The sequence below is a fragment of the Perca fluviatilis genome, chromosome 9 (genome assembly GCF_010015445.1).
Source record: "Perca fluviatilis chromosome 9, GENO_Pfluv_1.0, whole genome shotgun sequence".
Taxonomy (NCBI): Eukaryota; Metazoa; Chordata; class Actinopteri; order Perciformes; family Percidae; genus Perca; species Perca fluviatilis.
The window spans coordinates 24,386,200-24,407,541 of record NC_053120.1 but is presented as its reverse complement, the minus strand read 5'-3'; the positions used below and the strand labels follow the sequence as shown (position 1 = coordinate 24,407,541).

General features: G+C 41.6%; 1 protein-coding gene across 1 annotated transcript in view; it reads left to right on the top strand.

Moving 5' to 3' along the window:
- trabd2b (TraB domain containing 2B) overlaps positions 1 to 21,011 on the top strand; it is a 68,227-nt gene extending 47,216 nt beyond the window's left edge. Inside the window, exons 5-7 of the mRNA XM_039810630.1 lie at positions 16,510 to 16,606; positions 19,455 to 19,739; positions 20,143 to 21,011. Of these exons, the coding sequence (XP_039666564.1) occupies positions 16,510 to 16,606; positions 19,455 to 19,739; positions 20,143 to 20,377 (617 nt within the window). The 3' untranslated portion in view covers positions 20,378 to 21,011. The remainder of the gene's footprint in view (positions 1 to 16,509; positions 16,607 to 19,454; positions 19,740 to 20,142) is intronic.
- Positions 21,012 to 21,342: the final 331 nt, after the last annotated feature.

The window sequence follows — 21,342 nt, the reverse complement described above, 5'->3', positions numbered from 1 at the left end:
GCTGCACACATCCAGCTGCTGCCTGTGTGTGTGTGTGTGTGTGTGTGTGTGTGTGTGTGTGTGTGTGTGTGTGTGTGTGTGCGTGCGTGCGTGCGTGTACTGAACACTGTACTTAAATAAGTGTTTCTCTGAAGTGTGCATGGATGAAGAAATAAGGGCTGATGATACGTCCCTCTCCTGTTACACACTGTGTTTATGAAACAATGAAAATCACTTGAACCTCAGAAAGCCAACTAACCCAGTCCAACTCCTTAGGCTAAAATAAGCACTAAGGAATTGGAGTGGAGAGTAGCAAGAAACAAAAAAACAAAAACAAAACATGTTTACTATTACAAGTTGTTAGCAATGTTGTATTGTTTAATACATGCACAGGGATATGAGAGGGTATGAGAACATTTTTCTACGGCAAAAGCTGGGAGATAGCTTTCTAAAAAGCATACTGAATATACAGAGTATTATTTTTAAGATCAAGGAGGTGTTGCGTTATTTGTTATATTGTGTTATATTGCAGGATAACATCTGTGTGATCTGTAGGCCAGAGTTAAAACTTTGAAGCAGCACTGTGCTGGTGTGTGAGAGCTCAGTTTAAACAAGTTAGCAGCAAGTAAACATTAAATTGGACTTGTGAGTGGGAATTACATGATTAAATGACTTGTGTCTAAATTCCCTTGCTAACAGTTGATGTTTTACTGGGCAGTTCCTGGATGTGAATATATACAGTACAGGCCAAAAGTTTGGACACACCTTCTCATTCTGTTTCTTTATTTTGATGACTATTTACATTGTAGATTCTCACTGAAGGCATCAAAACTATGAATGAACATATATGGAATTATGTACTTAACAACAAAGTGTGAAATAACCGAAAACATGTCTTATATTTTAGATTCTTCAAAGTAGCCACCCTTTGCTTTTTTTGATAACTCTGCAAACCCTTGGTGTTCTCTCAATGAGCTTCATGAGGTAGTCACCTGAAATGGTTTTCACTTCACAGGTGTGCTTTGTCAGGGTTAATTAGTGGAATTTTTTCCATTATTAATAAAAAAGCAAAGGGTGGCTACTTTGAAGAATCTAAAATATAAGACATGTTTTCAGTTATTTCACACTTTTTTGTTAAGTACATAATTCCATATGTGTTCATTCATAGTTTTGATGCCTTCAGTGAGAATCTACAATGTAAATAGTCATGCAAATAAAAAGGAAACGCATTGAATGAGAAGGTGTGTCTAAACTTTTGGCCTGTACTGTACATCTGTTGACAAGCCAAGAAATCTTCTGTGGATGAATATGTGACTTTGTATGTCTCAGACATTGTCAGCTTACATTAAGCCAATTACAAACAGTTCCTTGTGAGCATTTCAACTTGGAATAGATTGATTGAGTGATGTGATGGTATGCAACAGTGTTAAAAACCTGTATAAAACTGACCTTTTACATGTACATCGGTCACCTGTTTTGCCTCATAAGCCAGCCACAATTTAATATTAAAATCTGTATGTAATGCAGCCTCATGTTTTCCAGATTGCCTGCGATTATGGCAGCTATGCGTTAGCTTACCAGTGTGTCCAACCTGGCCTGGATAGACTAGAGGTAAACATGTGTGTGGGGGTCACCTACAGGCTGCAGCGTTGTGTGCGAGAGAACTGACAGCTAGTGTGAAGTGATAAGAACCATTACAGTTACACACACACACACACACACACACACACACACACACACACACACACACACACACACACACACACCCATTACAGTTACACACACACACACACACACACACACACACACACACGCACGCATGCATGCGCACACTAACACAAGTACTTGGATTCATACTTAAACATCCATTCAGTACTTGTGCACGTGTATGCTTCATAGTGTGCACAAATTAGCACACACACACACACACACACACACACACACACACACACACACACACACACACACATATACACAGAAGTCTCAGTAGAGGCCTCAGGAAGACAGAGTCAATGAGGGCCAGATTTACGTACACTGAGAGCAGAGAAATGTACATGTTCATTTTCTTTTGCATGTTCACAATCTGCCTGTAATTAGTGTCTGATTTACAATGACAGGCTAATTACACAACTAGTAACTGGGGCTGCCCTCTAGGTTCATTCAAGGAGAATTATGAAGCTAAATAAATAAATAAAAAAATAGTAATACAAAAAGAATTCCTGATCAAACGATAACGAGAGGTTAGAGAGGTTTGTAGTGTGTGGCAGTGGAAGTCATTAAACGTACTTCTAAATAAGAAACTAACAACTGAAAAAATGGAAAAAAAAAAAAAAAAAAAAAAAAGTGACTATAAGCCACTCACTGTGATGTTGTATGCTTTTGCCAAGGCCACGTAAAGTTCAAATTTTATGACCACACAGTTAAAACTTGTCACTAATTCATTGCAGATCTAGAATACATGTTATTAAAACTAAATCTTTTCCACCACATTTCTTTATCTTTCTTTAATTTACTAGCACAAATGTGGCCCTACTCTTATAGTGAATCCAGCTGAACATCTGTCTGCAACACTCATCATGTCTCCTTCTAGTAGTTTCTATCTTCCTGTAAATGCATGCAGAAAGGAGAGATGCACTCTGCTGATTAGACATAAGTGGACAAACTGGGCCCTCAACATGTGTCTAGATGCAGATGTAACAAAAGGCAAAAGGCTTCATAAATCAGCTTTAATGAAGTCTCTCCCATGCTTTAATCACAAAGCTTCCTTTCTCTCATCTCTTATTTCTGCCTTCAGGACGCTGACTCATGTCTTTACGGTCCTGTAACTGTCCCTGCTGGTCCCAGTTTCCCATTGGCCGTAACCAGCCATGAAATTTTATCATCCAATGATGCCAGGACGTATTAAGTGCCGGCTCAGACTCCCAGAAATCTGACTGCGCTTTTCAACATTTTAGAGAAGTAGTTGAAGTGGTCAGGCTTGCTTTGTGAAAGGAGGTCTGCTTAAACTCTGATTACAATCTAACCACAATGCATATTTAGAGTGAAGAGAAGTAAAGAGGATAGGAGGTGTGAGGGTTAAGATTGTCCAGACATATTTTTAAATAAATACAGCCTGGGGAGATGGAGAACAGCCATTTTCAGGCCAAATGTGGGACGTTCAATAATAAGATCACATAAAATTCAATCGTTATGGTCACATCTCAAAAAGCACATTAACGTGTGAACTGCAGGCAGCAATACTATGTACCTCATAGCATATGGCTTATTATTGTGGATTATAAAATGGAATGGTCATAACTTGTGATGATCCTGGTGCTGTTTGTCCAACACGCCAGTGATCTCTCGGTTACTATAATTATGTATATTTATGTCTGAGTCAACTGGCTGTTCTTGTGTTTATCAGGTTGCATTTCTGCCATACAACAGATAAATATGAATGGCCCCTCTAGCTGCCTGTCCCTTGGACCTCTCACTTCCAGCCATCCAGAGCGCAGAAGGAAAACAGGACTGTCGGGAAAGAGCCGGGGCAGCGCTCAGGTCAAGGCCCCTCTAGAGTTACCGATGTCGTAGGCCGAACCAGGAGTTTTTTCTGTAATGAAACTATTTGACGTGTGTGTAAAGTGGTTCAGGCAGGAAATCCATCTCTGCTCAGCTCAGCACCTTACTTCCCAGCCTCCCCGTTTCCTCTCACTGTACACCTACACCTTCCTGTAGCATAAGTACTTTTACTGTACGTGTAAAATGTATGCTTTTGTAAAGCAGTTTCTAATTTTTTCCCTATTTTTCCTCCATCCTGCACACATCTGCAACCACACACATGTTGTAAGAGACATTCTTTATTTTCTTCACTTATACTAACAGGTTATTAGTATGAATTACAGACGTGAAAGAACTTCAGCAGGCATAATTGAATTACCCCAGGCAGGACTGACTGAGCAGTATTACTCTCTCACTGGAGCCCGCTGTTGTGCCAAGACTTTATGATATCGATGGTCCACAGAAGCAACTCAATCAACCTGAGTCTCCCGGTCTCACATGTTACAGTCTTATAAACTAATATATTTGGAATAGTCGAATTCTAGTGCAGGGAGTGTACATTATCGTAAGCCTACAATACATCAGTAAAACTCGACTAGTCAGTATTTTTTATTACCATCGTATTAAATGACTACATGTAATGTAAAGAAGTTGCTTGCAGTCATGAACCTTATCATTTAATCCCGCAGCTCTAGGCAGCTATTTAGCCTCATTTACAGTAACTTGTTAATTTGGTGTATTGTTTTGAGTCCTAAAAAATATAACAGCCTACATGGTTCAGTCTCACTATTCTTATGTCTTTTTTTTTAAGCAGCAGCATCGGTTCTTTCAGTGATAAAAAGGAAAAGTTAGCGATAAGCTAGTGAATAAAGTTAGCCGCTAAATTCATTTTTGTCAGACGTTACCTAGTAGAAGCCAAACCAGAGTATTAGACGTCCATTGACATTTGTTGGGTTACCAGAAACATGACGTCAAACTGAATTTCTCTGTATCTGCTGGACGTGTAAGGCAACCATTTGCTGACACGTTAGCCATAACAACTTTATGAGGTGATAATATTAGGGCTGTGTGTCTGTCAGCTTGTTGACATCTTGCTAAATAAGCAAATTCACTGTATTGCTGAGAATTAGATGTGAAGATTGGCATCACTTTCATAGCTGTCGGTTAAATATGAAGCTAGAACTAGCAGCCAGTAAGCTAGCTTGACGTAAAGACTGGAAATGGGAAGGAAATGTCAAACTCTCTGTCTCCTCACAGTCTGTTATCCTTTTCCTTTACACCACTGTGGTCACTGCTGTTCACTATCAGTGTTATGTAATGGGGACCAACCATAGGCACCCACCGTAGCATGACGATGTTAGCGGCCTTCGTGAGGCCAAGTGAATGCATCACTGTTTCCCAGAATTACAGCACCAGATGATGGAAAGCATGCTCACAGACACATCGTAAACACATTGGACACTTGTTCTGTTGCTATTGTAAACAGATACAAGCCTCAATGTGATTTTCCATCATTCACTCAGCAAAATATGCATTCTTGTTCGCCCTCTCTCTCTCTCAATCACACGCAAACAGCAAACATACACTGTCATTTTCATACACACGGAGTTATCATTTGTGCTGACGAGTGAAGGAGCGCTCGGAGGGTATAGACAGTGTGTTGTTGGAGCTCTGTGGTGTGCTTCAGCAGGTTTTCATTTGCCAGTTCTCTGGCTGCCGCTGCCCGGCCTTATTGAAAACATCCCATGGAATTTCCTGACGCTGCCTAGACACCACTTCACACACACACCCCACACACACACACACACACACACACACACACACACACACACACACACACACACACACACACACACACACACGTGTCTTTGTATGTTTGTGACACAAAGTCATATGATCTGCCGAGATATTTATTGCCAAAAAGAGTAGTTTCTGTCACAAAATACACATGTAGCATTGTTTGTTTTGAAGTCTGAGCCACTTTGGATCTGTTTGCTGAAAGTTGATTTTTTTTTTTTTTGTGCACATGTTCTGCTGCACAGGCCCATAATAGCCCATTGTGCAGGAGAGGTAGTCCATATGTTTTGCAGTTGCTTGTGGTGTTGTGGTGTTGAAGTGATGACTGAGGGAGAGAGCCTGCTTGGTGTGCATGTCACTTTGTCTCCGTGGCTCTTCCTCTCTTAGTGCATATCTACTTTTCTCAGCCCTTTTTCTCATATGTCTGCTGCCTGCTCTCCAGTTTGTCTTTAGCTCTAATTCCATCTTTCTACCCATCTCTCTGTATGGCCTGCCAGTTTAAGATGCTATCTTTCTGGCCCCTCCTTTCTGTCATTCTGCTGCTGTCTTGTCTTTATTAAACTGACGCCACCCCTCACTGCTGTCTAGCTCTGTATCTTCTCCCTGTCTTCTCCCCGGCATGATGCAGGAACATTTTATTAAGTGACGGAGATGCCATGTGTGCGTCATGTGTTGTCTTCTGCTCAGGGGAGAAGACAGATAGGGAGGGAGAGATAGAGATATATAATTAGTGCTTTCCTACTGACAGGTTGGACTTAGCACACATTTAAATTTATTTTATAAATTGTTTGCTGCAGGGTAACAGTGTGTGTGTCACTACATAGTGTGTAGTCCAAATTTGGAATGGGCATTTTAAGTAATTTCCATATTTCCGTACTCGCATTAAGTTATTATAGAGAAGGGTCTGAAATGAGATTTTGATGGCGCCTTGAAGTTGTGTGGGATCATTGGAGATGTTCTCCTCATTGTTAAACAACCACCATTGCCGATGAAAATCTATCTGACGTGAAATTATGTTCATGGATGAGTAAATGTATTAAAGTTCCATTCATGTTACGTTTATTCATGTTATGTCATTTCATTCTAATGAAATAGCCACAAGTATTGTTAGCTAATGTAACATTAACTTGCTAACTTACCATTAAATGAGTCTACTACACATACAGCTAACGTACTGTAGCCAACGTTACAATATGTGGCGAATTATACAGTGTAGCCCAGTGCAGTTATCCGTGGTCAAAACAATCATACTAAAAATAACTTCATGAGCATGTTATGCATTGTTGTAAGGTTATATCGTTGCCGTACATATTACCTTGGCGGCTGGAATTAGCCACTTGTCATAGTAGCACATCGTAGTAAGACATAGACAGACAGATACAAAGCGAAAAAATAAGAAGCAAGTTCTCAATATGTATGAATGAATACTGACGTCCAAATCAAGTAGGCCTACTCGAGTACTCATGCCCATCACTAGTCCTAGTCCTACTAATAATATTTAATTATTATATATAATAAGAGTGTCTTCTTGCCTCTTAAAAAGTTATGCACTGCTTTGCACTATCAGAATGTTTACAGTGTATACAACAGTGTACATTTTAAACCATCTTTTCAAATTTTGCACATCCTTTCAGTTATTTGTTGTATACCTTTTAAAAGAATATTAGCCAGTCCACTATCTTGAAATGGCAAAACGGTATGTTTCATTGTGCATGTGTTTGAAATTGAATTGGAAAAAGAATTGAGACCTGACAATATAGTTTAATAAAAATGTCATGCAAATAAACACATTCACTTTGCTATCTATTGAATGCCTAATGCAAGTACAGTACAGTATGTGCATCCCATCTGAATCACACAAACACATTGTGCTGTTTTTACACATTTAACAAATAGATAAAGCAAAAATAGGTGGTTTTTTTTAATATAATTTGTTACAAATTAAAGGGCCTTTTACTAGTATTTAATACAAATAATTGTACCCTCTTCCTTTATGCTTTTGCTGGATCCATGAGATTTTCTCTCTATGATGAATGTGTGTGGTAGAGAGATCTGATTTTTTCACAGGTAATGTACTCTCACTATTTGTAATTTTTTTTAGAAAAATATAAATCCAATTTGTTTCTGCTCCGTATAAGCAGTTGACTTGAGCTGTAAGAACACATACCTTGTAACTACTGTAACAAAAGTAGTAGCTCTATTGTGGCAGCCTACCCATGTTAGGCTATGTCCTTTTGTAAATGTTCAGGAATGTAACTGCAAGTTTGCGTGAGTACATCTCTTAGCTACACTGGTTGAATTCCTACCTCTAATGAAATCAACACAGCTCATTAGCTTGTTCAAAGATTACACACTTCATTTAGCAACTGAAAGAACATTTCATAGCCTTGTTAGAGCCAATAAGCTTAATGCTACATTTCATAAACACATGGATGCTCCAATCTTGTACGCTTTGATCTTAAACACTGCCCTATACGCACACAGCAAAAACCATGCAGACCCAAGAATACAACAATACAAAGGTTCCCTTCTTGGGATCTAGTGTACTGCTGGTTTTCCTATTTGGTAGTTAAATGCATTCACCTGGTGGCCCAGGTATAAATCAGACCTTGATTAAATGGTAAGAATGAAAACCAGCCGGCCTCTGGTCCTGAGAAACAACTGATGGGAAACATTGGTTTCTGCCAGCACAGACGCACACTCAAAAACACATTCACGTGTATACACCAGCAAGCTACATACACAACCACATGCCTACACGCTTACTTTTATCTCTGAGCTCATGCCCGCTGGGCAGCATGTCTGTGTAATGTATGCCAGCAACACACACGTGCCACGTCATCGGCACATGCACACACAAATATGGGCTCCTTTAAAACACATAAACAAGATGACACGCATGTAAGCATTTGTATTTTATATTAAAAGGAAGTCTGCAATTATTTTCTACTTCACATGGAAACTCAATGAGCCCCCTTCTTAACTGCAACTTTAACTAAAGGGTGGAGGAGAGGAAATGAACTGACTGTACAAGAATGAGATGAGAAAGATAAAGACTGCCATGAGACAGAGCTCAGTTAGAATACCAAGTGTGTGTGTGTGTGTGTGTGTGTGTGTGTGTGTGTGTGTGTGTCCTTCTCCACTATTGACCAGCTGCTCTCTATACTCCTCTTGCCCCAAGCAGGAAGAAATGGTAAAGCAGCTGACAGGAACAAAAACAAACAATGGGGGCAATTTTCAATTAATTTTCTTAGCTTCACTCAGCTCAGCTCTCTTCCTCTCTCCAGTTCTTTGCTCCTTTGTATTCCTCCTCCACTTCCTCTCTTTCCCTCTCTGCACCTTTCTGTTCTTCCCTCACCTCATTCACTTTCTCTCTCCCCACCATGAGAGCTTTGCAGACTGCAGCGGCAAGCTCGCACAGTCTAAATATTTAAATGTGGGGAATCACTTTAAAGCTTCTAACACTGAACCACTGAGCCCGGCCTCCAGCCTTTCTGACATGAAACGGTGTCGGGTCAACCGCATCCAGCAGTCGGCCTCGGGATCTGATCCCCCTCCAACTCTCTTGATCTCCGTATTTGACCAGAACTACGACCAGAAGTTGGACGTGAACAGCCCCGTCAACAGCCATCACTGGTGACACATCCGTATGGTGCAGGGAGGCAGACAGACCTCGTTCTACATGCATTGGAAGTGAAGTCATTATGGAGATGAGGAATAAGTGAGAGATGTTGGAGGTTGAGAGGGAAGACTCCAGATTTCCCTCCTACAAACCCAGAGCCGAGCTGAGAGGTGGAATTTACCATCCTGCCTGGTCAGATTTACACATCAAGTGAAAGCGCTGCTCTGTTTTCAAGGCAATGGTTCAAGTATTTCTGAAGTGCCGTGGGTACCGTAGTTGTTTCTCCGGCTCCACTCCGTTAATCCAAAGGCTGCTGTGTGATTTATAGAGGGATCCCAGTACTGTAAAACTGGAAATGGAAATGCACAGCAAGGCGCGGGGATGCTGAGCCTATTAAAATCTTTGTTGCATTACTCATATGTTGTTAAAGGAAAAAGTGGTAGTGCTCTGCAGGATAAGTCAGAGAGAGACATTTACCAAAATACAGGTACACAAATACACATGTGCACCCACCACTGTTACAAGTAGACAACTCACACTTAGCACATTAACAGGGCAGAAATTAACCCTTGTTTTGTCTTCCCGTCCACCATAAAAAAAACTTTTGTTGTTTAAGTTTGAAAAAATCAAAGTTTTTTTTTTTTTTCAATGTTTTTGTGGGGTTTTTTTCAACGCTTTGATCGCTTTTTTCAACATTTTAATGGCTTTTTCCCAACGTTTTTGTGACTTTTTCAATGTTTTGGGCACTTTTTTGGTGCTTTTTCTAAAGTTTGTAGGTCTTCTTTCAGTCTTTTTGACAGTTTTGTCATTGCTTTTGTTGCTTTTCCTAACGTCTGTCGTTTTTTTTTTTTACATTTTCAGCGCTTATTTCGACGTCCCATATTTTCTGTCATAAAAAAACTTTGAAAACGGTTCAAATTTGACCCGAGGACAACATGAGGGTTAAAAGAAAGCCTTAATAAATTAATGGAATTCTAACAAATGTAGATGCTTCCAACAAGGCATGAGGAGTGACTTAACTGATTTTGATGAATATGAAAATGATGCAGCCTTGCAATCACCGGATCTCTACCCTTGATTTACAACGAGAACCTTGTAAAAGGGTTTTCAATATGCACGTGAATCATGATATAATGCTAAAAGACCATGTGTCCATGTGATGCAGGTTTGGCTGGAGTTGCTGGAGTGTAAACTCCAAACCAAGTAAAAGGAAGGACAGAACTGTTATTGTTACTTTAAATCCTCATATAGTAGCATTTGGGCTCCCATAGGGTATGGGTAGATCCCCAAACTGGCCTACCAGGCCCAGGGGCCCAAGGGCTCAGGCGACCCCTAAGCCAGAGCCTCTGCCTGATGTCGCTGTTATTAACTTTTCATTTTCTGTCGCATAGTCAAAGGGCTTTCATGTCAATAACAGAACCCCAAAAGTCTTACTAAAAAACAGAAGGAATAGCCTAAACATCCACCCCTGATCTGTCTGAATGGGGCCCCTCCATCATATAACATGGGCCTACAACTGCATGGCCACGCAGTAGATTCTTTGCAGCGCTTTTATACATGCATGCCCAGGGACCTATTGTCTGATAATTGGCCTATGCCACAGGGTGGATATTTTAGTCCTGGACAGATATTTGTTTAACATAACCTGTAACCCCACAGTTATTGACCACATACTTTTGCTCTTGTGTTTTGGAAAGGCAATAAAAACCACACCAGCCTTCAAACTGTTGATATACCGAGGATCGCTCTTATTTGAGCCCCATGCATACGGTTCGACATGTGGAGAATTCCAAAGCAGGCCTGCAGATAGGCGACGTACGGTGGCTAAGCTATGATTGGACAGTCGCTGTTTGGGGGCAGGGTTTAGAAAACGTTCAATTAAACACCTACGGGAGATCTTAGACTGACGTGGTAGGCAGCGAACTCCACCACCAGCAACATCAAAACACCAAATGAGGGAGGATTTTATGAAAGAATGGTGTTCATCATCACTCCAGTAAAGGTTAGAGACTCGATATTTGCCCTATTTAGAACTGATTGTATTGTACATATTACTTATCTTTTTAATTGTATATTTAACTAATCTTTCTTTCTTATTTGTATATACTTCTTATCTTTTTTTTAATATTATACTTGTTGTACGTGTCCTTATTGCACCGTGGGTCGGAGAGAAACGTATTTTCAATTGCTCTGTATGTCTGGCACTTACTGCAGAATTGACAATAAAGTTGACTTGACTTGGTGGTCCAACACCTGACATTTTTCCTTTAATTTGTCACCCAGTTGACACCTACACACACAAACAAATGGAGAAGAGAGGAGTTTTCCCCATCGTCTCAACCTGCGCACACACTCGCACTGGAACACGTTTCCAAAAAAATCTAAAGAGGAACACATGCTTGTCAACTATAACGTAGATTTAATTTTTCCTCTCAGTTCTCTCTTCACTGTATTCTCTCTTTTCCCTCATCTTCTCATCGCTCATCCATCTGTTGTTCAAATGGCTGGAAGGCAACAGCTTGTGTTTATTTGAGCCATAATGTAGCAACAGCACCCAGCATGCATTCTGGCTGGGTGGAGAATGTACGTACGTCAGTGCAACCCTCCTCGCCCTCTGATCACACTCTCCATCTATCCTCTTTCTCCACCTCTATTCACTCCCTCAAGCCATTCTCCATATCCATCTAGTCTGTGTCCTTCCTCTTTTATCCGCTATTAAACTGCCCATTTCTACTCTCCTCTATCATGTTTTCTCTCTTTGTTTTCTTACTGTTTGTGCTCTGATTGCAGTTTTCATACGAGGCGGTCTGCTTGCAAGCCATGTGGGATGTTTTAAAACCACAAGCGCGCATCAGTTAATCCATTGTTTACACAGTGTAATTGCAAACACATTTGTTTGTGCAAAACTGAAAAATAACATAATTCTCTTCCTGTGAGTTTTCTTCATTTTTTGGACCGCTCTTTAATCCTCAACTGGCTCTCTGTTTCCATTCTCCTCCTGCACTACTACCAGCTTGTCTTTGCACTTCAGAGGTTGTCCAGAGGAATGCAGAAAGAAAGGGGTGAATAGACATAAAGGGATTCATGGTGAGACTGAGCCTGTGATGGAGAGAGGGAAAAGAGAGCTAGAGAGATAGAAGGAGTGCAGGCCCCAGAGGTGCTGACATGGCTGGAGTCGAGCCCGAGTGGCAACCACAGAGACATGCTGGAAAAACTCCGTTTGCAACAAACTGATGCCTTCATACCCAAACTGGCATCGGAGGAAAAACTGACAGACAGAAAGTCAAACATATAGAGGATGGAAGACAGAGCCAGGGTGACAACGCAACGTGCACAGACGCTTTAAAAAGACATGATTAAGTCTGGAAAGCCAGACAGATAAAGAGATAGGCCCGGAGACACACAGACAGACAGGGGGAGAAGTAGAGTACATTAAGTCGCTACTGTAAGTGGAAATCAGGATGGAGAGGTTATTAAACAGAGGAGTAACTGGGTCATTAACTCTGCTCTCAGGAGCCGCAGGAGGGGAAACACCCTGTAAGGTAGTGCACACACTGCAAAAAGTTTCCTACTTAAAACTGAATCCTTTTTTTTTTTCTGTTTTTTAGCAAAGAAAAATATTTAAGGGATATCTGCTTTATTAGAGTGATGACAGCAGAGCTGTAAGAAAGACCAGAGGGTTGGGTGACATGTGAAAGTGGTTGTAAGTGGTTTGAAGCCACATTACCACAAGTTACATTGCTTCTGTCTGAAACTAAAGCACAGAACACTCTGAATATTAAACACTGTGCTGTACATGATGATAAAGACGGAAGATGTGTCCCTATGTCCCAATTCCATATTAATAGTAAGTAAGCTTTGAGTATGTAGTTCACACTGGAAAATAATAGTTCCTCAAAAAAGTCAGTACTTGAAGACGCTTGAATTTTGACTGTGCTGTTGATGTATTGTCCCGCTGAACTGCTGTCAGCGGGACAATACACTTCGGAGCATCTTGAGTCCAGTGTGTGGTTAGGTTTAGGCAACCAACATCTCTTTGATTAAGGTTAGGAAACGATTGTGGTTTTGATTAAACATTAAGAAGTAAGTAAACATGTCGTGCCTCGTGCTTAAAGTCCCTTTTTCAGTATTTAACCAAGACCGCAATCTTTCCCTAACTTTAACCAAAGGCTCTGAGCGAGTGCCTAAACATAACCCTAAAAACACTAATCATGGAAAGAGAGGAACTGCTCACAGCTGCAAAACATCAAAACAATGGTGATCCAGCACTAGGGGAAGTATCACGTCTTTAGAAAAATAGTTTGCCTCCTCATTGTTAAGTGTAATTGGCAGAGGCCTTCCAAAGTCATCAATGTTCTATTAAAGTCTGTTTGTAGAAAACAGAATAATACAGTATATAGCAGGTGCTAAATATAATATGTAGGGAGTATGGCATTTGGACATAGCTTTCTGTACATTATATTTTGCTTTCTTCATGATGACATTCATTGTTCCTCTTTTACTCGGTTTAGATAAAAAGAAGTAATTAGACCACTTCCTGTGGAGGATTTTGAAACGTTTCTTAGACCTGTGATGTTTACACCAGAAAATATCAAATCGAGAGACAAATATTTGTATACTATAAGTAACTTTCACACACACAGCACAAGCATGTTTTGCAGTGTACTACCACTGCAGTCAGCCTACGAGCGCACCGTGCAGCAGGGGAGCGATTAGGACTCAGCTGACCTCTCATTGCGTCTTGGCTAATGGAGCTGTTTGTTGGGCCTGCTCTCTGCTTCAGAGGCACCACACTGTTTACTGTCTGGATAGTCCAAAACGCCGCGCGCACACACACACACACACACACACACACACACACACACACACACAGTCATATGTATGGAAATAGCTATTATCTCTACCAGTCACTCACCCACACACAGGGATGAACCACAAAAACACACAGAAACAAACAATACACATGCCATTGTTGTCAGATGAAAAGCTTGTGAATAAACGTTTTTTTCCAAAAGTCCAAATTTCTAGGAACTCAGATAAACATTTTTGTTTGTTTGACAAATTGTGCCAACTCATGGGGGAATCCCTCAATTTAGGTTCAAACATCAAGTTACCAACATTTGAGAAGTAGAGTTTTTTACCCTTTGCTCGTGTGTGTTGTGTGTGAGAGGCATACATGTATGTTTGTAGCTGTTTGTTTCGTTTATTCGTGTCTTTTTTTTAGCCCTGTGTTGCAGACTAAAGTGTTTGCATTGCTGGCCTGTTTGTTTGTGGACACAGTAGGTTGTTTAAGGAGTGGGTGCATGTTTACAGGATCACGTGAACAACAAATGGGGTATTGGGTATACTGAAGGGGATACTCAGCAGATTGGACGCCTTAAGAATGTCAGATTTACAGCAGGTGTGTCTTATAAATGAAAAACATGTGGTCGTCTGCCGGGCTGCAAAGAAAAACTACAATTTCATCATACAAACAAACAAACACACTGCTGGGTCTGAGTGTGTTATGGATGACAGTAGAGCAGAGGAAATCAAGTCAGCTTGACCTCACACCCGGCTGAACACACAGGGGGTGTTCTTCTCTGCCCCCGGCCTGCAGAAATTAATGAAATAGCTGCTTGACACAGATATGAGGGTGTCTGAATCTGTCAGCATGCAGTCCCTGACTGAGCTGACTTTGGCCCCAGCGTCTTGTGAGGAGAAAGGGATAAAAGAAAAATGCACGGCATGCACGGCATCACAGGCTGGCTACTTCTTTATTTGCAAAATGTGATATTATGTGATAGACTAAGAGCAGACATGCTAGCGGCTCTGTGAGGCTGCACTTAGACACAGCGATGCACTCACAATGGCAATGCTAACATGCTGATGTTAATCCGATATAATGTTTACCACCATGCGTTTTAGCATGCTAACATTTTCTAATTAGCACTAAATACAGTGTACAGCTAAGGCTGACAGGAGTGTAATTAGTGTTGCAGGCATTTGGTCAAAACAAACCCCATAGTATTGGACAAATTGAAATTTTGGCCTGATGGTGGCACTAGAGAATAGGTTAAGGGATCACATTATTACAATTCATCCTGACGGGGGACATGTGTGTACCAGGTTTTATGGAACTACTGTAGTTCAAGTTCCACTTTATTTATCCTTAAAAAGGAAATTTGATTTGCAGCAGGATATTACCAAAAAACACACACATACATACATGTGTAGACAACATTATAAACATTATAAACACAGCACAGGACACACATCAACACCTTCAATAGAGACACTTTCCCCAGAACCAGTGACAAGATCCGTTAGGACAGTACACAGGTCAATATATCATAATGAACAGTAATGAAATAAAATAATAAATAAGAACATTTCTATATAAAAAATTCAATGATGTCACTCCAAGTGAATTCAGGTTCCTAATAGCCACAGGAATAAAAGAATCCCTGGCACGTTTAGTTCTTACCATAGGCAGCCTAAAACGGCGACCTGAGGGGAGTCTTCATTTGGTGGGTTTTTCTATTGAATTTGAAGGGATCTAATTAATCCTAACCCAGAAAAAGTTCTTACAAAAACAAGGATAAGAATCCTCACTTCTGCAATTGTGAGGATATTTAGTATAGCAAAAGAAGAACACACACACACACACACACACAAATACATACGCCCACCTTCACCCAGACAAAAACTCACACTCTCCCCTCTGTGTAATCCCCTCTGAACTCACCGACACTCTGTTGTTAGAAGCCTCCTCTCACTCCGCAGCCTATCCCGGCGCTGCCTTTGAACTTGGCTGCCAAGAAAGTGTAACACCGCGTGCCTCTTTCTTTGACTCTCAGGAATGATCAGGAACATTATGATGATAAAATTGGCAGGGGGTGAGGAGCGGAGTGGGAGCAGAAGGCCCTGACAAAAAAAATAATAATAACGAGTTAGAGGCTCGAATAATGTCAACGTGTTGTTAATAAGCTGCAGGAGAGAGCTGAGGTGTGTGAGTGTGTGAATTCCTGCGGGTGTGCACATTTTTGCAAGCGCACAAATATGAATTCTTCTGTTTGTGTGTGTGTGTGTGTGTGTGTAACGGGGGGTGATGTCAGGCTACATTAAAGCTTATTGCTGGGTTGAGTGACGCAGGATTATCGGCTGATGGGAGAAATAAAAAGAAGCTTTTATCAGCGTGGGGCTGGGGCCCGCATGTTTGATGTCGGTCTGAAGGAATCATACACAAGGTGAAGGAAAGAGGGGCAGAGGGGGAAGCTAGGATGAGTGCCGACAATATGGGGTCAGGCATCCCTACTGTAAAAATATCGTCTTTGGTGTGGGAGGTCTACAATCTAGTGTTGATCCTGGGTCCAATGTTTAAACATATATACCGTATATATATATATATATACACACACATACATATGTAAATACTTAAGTTGCTGTTATTAGCATCAAAATGTTTCTCTATTAAAACCCCGTCCAGGTGTCATACAGACAAAATGAGTGCTCAGCAAAAAAAGAATTTGCTTGAACATTGCCCTACTGCTCTTTGATCTGTCATGACTTTTTGCCCTTTTGTCTACGATTAGGTCACTTCCTGGGAAACCACAGTGTACTGGACATCCTGAGACAGGAAGGCTACGAGATCGTCCACGTGCCCCCCGATCACCAAGAGCCGGTCACAGAGTGAGTAGTCTCGCTTTGCCAGACCATCCACACACTGCGGAGCGGAGGAGGGTCTGGCTACTCCACACAGCATGCCGGGTTGGGAGAAAAACTTGCTCTGGTTTATTGGCATTTCTTTAAACCAATCACAATCGTCAATGCGAGAATAGTCATGCGAGAGAAAACTCAGATTTGACAGATAGTCTAGCTAGCCGTCTCAATTTACCCTGCAGAGATCTGAGGAGCAGTTAACCATAGTCCTCATAAATCCACCGGAGTTTAAAATTTCAACACAAAGAAAGCGGAAGGAAACGGACATTGGCGAAAACACATGAATCCGGCGGAATTTCCTACGGCACCGAAGAGATCCCGGAAGTGGAACGTCAAGGATATAGACTACAGAGGGAGTAAGCTGACATAACAGATCGTTTGACTAAAGTGCCGTGCTTACAAAGAACAATCTGCTGCAGAAATACAGCAAAAGCCGATGTTTGCTTGGTCTACAAAATCACAATGATTGTTTGACAACACTGCATCTGACAACATGATAATAGAACAGATGTATTACTTTTATTTTGCGCAGTAATCAATCACAGGTTACACTTCAAACCTTGAGATCCTGACACGATGATGAATGGAAAAATAAAAAAAGAGGGTGTGATTTTGTGCTCACATCACACCATTAATGTTATGGTAATATGGACTGTGAAACAGAGCTTAATAGTTTTTGGCAGGCGTTCAGATACATGTGCACATCCATCAACTCTGTCGGCCCACATCTGTCTTATTCTCTGTAGAGTCTAGAGCTATTTAACCTTATTTATTGAAGTGCAACGCAGACACAGTCCAAATTGTGCTCTGTAACAAATAAAGCAAAGCTATGCAGGAATCCTTTAATACCTCATCAACTCGCTCACCCCCCCCCCTCCCTGCCTGCCAAAGGCCAGCTGCCAGTGGTGGTTCTGACTGTTCTCAGCAGCCACTGGCACCACGGTCGGGTCAACACAAACACACACTTACGCGTGTGTACGCAGGGTGAGTGGAGGGATGCACAGTGCCAAGGAGCAGGGTTGAACACACACTTACTGTAAACTCCCACAGATGCTTGGCGTCCTGCAGCAATTCTTCACAAAAAAACTCTACAATTCCTCCTAATATCTCACTCTGTGTGTGTGTGTGTGTGTGTGTGTGTGTGTGTGTGTGTGTGTGTGTGTGTGTGTGTGTGTGTGCGCACTCTTTGGCACAGAGCAGCTTCCCTCTCACCTAGGGGGTTGATCCACGAGCCCATAAAATAGTAACAAAAGCCACGTGAATCAGGGCGGAATTGGAAACGAGGGGGCATCCCTTTAAAAAAAAAAACAGCAAACACATCCCACATCCCCATCTATCCATTCAGCCGGGGATTTTACGAACTTCTCCCTGCAAACTACAGCTGTAAGACCCAACCTCCCGATCTCCCTCCGCCCTGTTTGCAGAGTTGTGGGCTTTAGCCAGTGGTTCTGGTTTTTAAAGCTGACAAGTGGACTGACTTACTGTGGTCACAAAACACTCGCGTTCGCCGCACACACAAACACACACACACACACACCGACCACACACTTGACACTTTTAGCTGCCTGATACAAGGTAACCTGACAGGCGAGGAAAAACACCACAAGATGGCTGGATGAGAGGTGTTTATGAAGGCTGTTAGACCTGGAGTGTTTCGGACCGATTTGCTAAAGGTCTTTAAGAGCGATTATATGACTGACAGACAGAGCAAACTGGAGGTGGGTTTGGCTCCACAGTAGCTTGACCGCAGGCCTGGAGCTATCATCACCCTGACCAAAAGGGGTTTCATGTCTGTAAAAGTAGAAGTGCAGACCAGTGAATTTATGATGACCGGAGGGACCAAACTAATTTTTAGAGAACCGAGGAAATCATGACTAAGATCCATCCTACGATCCATCATATTACGTTTAGTAGCATATCAAATATCGTAATCTAGTAAATCAAAGTTCGACACGAGCGTAGGAAATTCAGAATTTTGGACTTTTCACTGCTTGTTTCAGTGTAACTCCCATAGGCGTAATTTACAGGGGGGATGGGGTGGGTTACGACCCTCCCCCCCCCCCAAATAATTAAACGTGGCCAGTGCAACCCACCCCAAAAACCTATTATAATTCCCTTTGTATAAGTAAAGACATCACAACCATAAATTGATGCAGAAAAGGCACCAATTGTTACAGAAAGATTCACCAGAATGAAGATAATTAAGTGTTTGACGCCAGCTCAAATTATTTTGCCCCCGTGTTGAACCCACAGTTACGCCCTGGTTACGCCCATAGATGAGGTGTACAGTTGGTTCGTTTTGATGTCCTACCTTAAAACACAAAGTCACATGCGAGCCACATTGACAGGAAAAAGAACAAGAGAGGAGAAAGTATGAGTAATGGGTGGAAGAAAGAGGAGCGGGGCAAAAGATTTTCTACGAGAGGCCGGCGATTCTGGGTGGTCCGCTTTGGACAGATGTCAGTTTTGACGCAACAGTGTGGCCACACGAGTTACAACTTCCTCTTATGTTGCCTGCTGGGTATTTCTGCCAATCGGGCAGCGTTTAAAGGGCATGTGGTGTTCATGTCCTTGACTGAAGTCAAGAAATATAAGTGGAAAGCAATCAAGTGGTCAGAAACCACAAACAATAACATTCAAAAAGAGAAACAGTCTTAAAGTCTTATAGTTTCAATTACGATCAGCTCAGACGCAAAAATGCTTATTTTCCATCTATAAGTCAAACTTTCAATACACTGATTATTCAAATGGTCAAAAAACCCAGAGTGGGCTAAACTTATCTATATCCTCCCTATATGTTTTTTTTTTCCTACTCCAGGAGCAAACCAGCTAAAGAGCCTGCAGCACGGCCCAGCGAAGAGGGCACCGTCACCAGCACGATATCTCCCGACAGCTGGCTGACCAGTCCAACAGACATGGAGCTGGAGCTGGACGACCCAGAGAACATGCCCGGCCTCGGAGACGAGGAGCTGCCTCACATTCTGCTCCCCGACAGCCTGAGCCAGCTGGAGGAATTTGGACGGCACAAGAGGCCTCGCAAAGTTCACCGCGGCCACGGGAGGCCCCGCCTCTTCAGTGACCTGTGGGTTCGCATTGGGGATAGGTGAGATACCTGATCTGATTACTACAGTGATTTTTAGCTCTTTGAAAGATATTCAGCTCTATAAAATACCTAAAGGTGTTGTCAAGTTTTTGGAAGTAGCTGCTGGAGTGATATTCATGAAGATTTGAATATAGATATTTGATGAAAAACAAACTTTGGTGCTTCAAAATTGATTAGATACGTTAGAGCACTAACCCATAAAGTGGCACAACATACTGTATATCTGGCAACTCTTCTATAATTCAGATCATAAGGTCAACGAGCAAGTTTAAAAGTATATTACATTTAAGAAACTGGAACCAGTTAAAGATTATAAAATTAACATCAGTGCTGTTTTTTTTTCTCTGTTGACTGATCATAGTTGCAAGCTAAACCCTGATATCTTGTGTCCTCTTTCTTGCAGCACTACTCCACCACCTAATGTGAGGATAATAAATGGCTATGTGACAGTGGAGCCTCCGCTGACTCATCAAGAGCAGCACAGACGGATGGAGATCTCCGCCACAGAGCAACATCCCAGCCCAGCTTCCTCCACTCCGCCCAACCCCAGCTCAGCGCAGCCAGCCTCGGTCCACAGCACGCTCACACTGGCTTGTATTTTAGCCTGGCTTCTATCACACATGCTGTTGACCTCCTGACCACAAGACAGCGTTATCTCACAGACAAACACCACAGACACTACTGCCTCCATACCAGAGCAGTGGAATGTACCTGATAAACAAGGACAGACCATCAGCACATGCAGAAAAGAGATGGAGGAACAATGGCCGAGCCTGCTGTCGGCCTCCAACTACAGGGAGGGGATCAGCTCCAGCCTGCCCAAGTCTTAACAAAACTTGTCAAGTCTCAAAATGTGTGGAAGAGATCTCAGTCACGACACAAGCAACGGATGAACTGTGTTGGAGTCTTCAAAACTCCTGAAAGTATTATGGTAGAATAACAAACTTAGCACAATGAAGAGCTGTAATTCTGAAGAGTTTGTGAGGTGGGACTTTCTAATGAAAACTGTAATACTGTATAGAAGAAAAAGACATTAATAATGAGAGTAGGACATACTAATACCAGTTATAACTCTGTGATAAATGAGTTGAATGCTTACAGTCAAACAGTACTGTGTAGGAGGTGGAGCACTCAGTTGCCACTTTTTTGTAAATTGTGCATTTTGTTCATAAAGAAAATTGTATATTTATTATTTGTGGAAGAAAAGAGTATATTTTCTTGCTTTTTAAAGATAAATAAAAAAAAAAAAACTAATAAAGTGTAACAAGACTTCTTATTTTTTCCAGTGGACAGATCATTTGGGTTGGATGTTCATGGCCAAATGTTGGAGGAAAAATACAGTCAAATAGATCAAATCTACAGCAGCCTCCTAAACACCGCCAGCAATAAATAAAGACAGATCCCCCCATGTTTGCTCTCTATGTGCATTCTTATATTCTTATTATTTGTAATATTGATTAATTACAGTAACTGGGCAAAATTTCGTGACATGTGTACATTACAAATTGGCTATTTATAAAGCTGAAGATGCATTCTTTGTTTACGGCCTCTATGACTACTCTCCTTTCTCCTTTGTATTGTTTTTACTGCATGGACTGCTTTA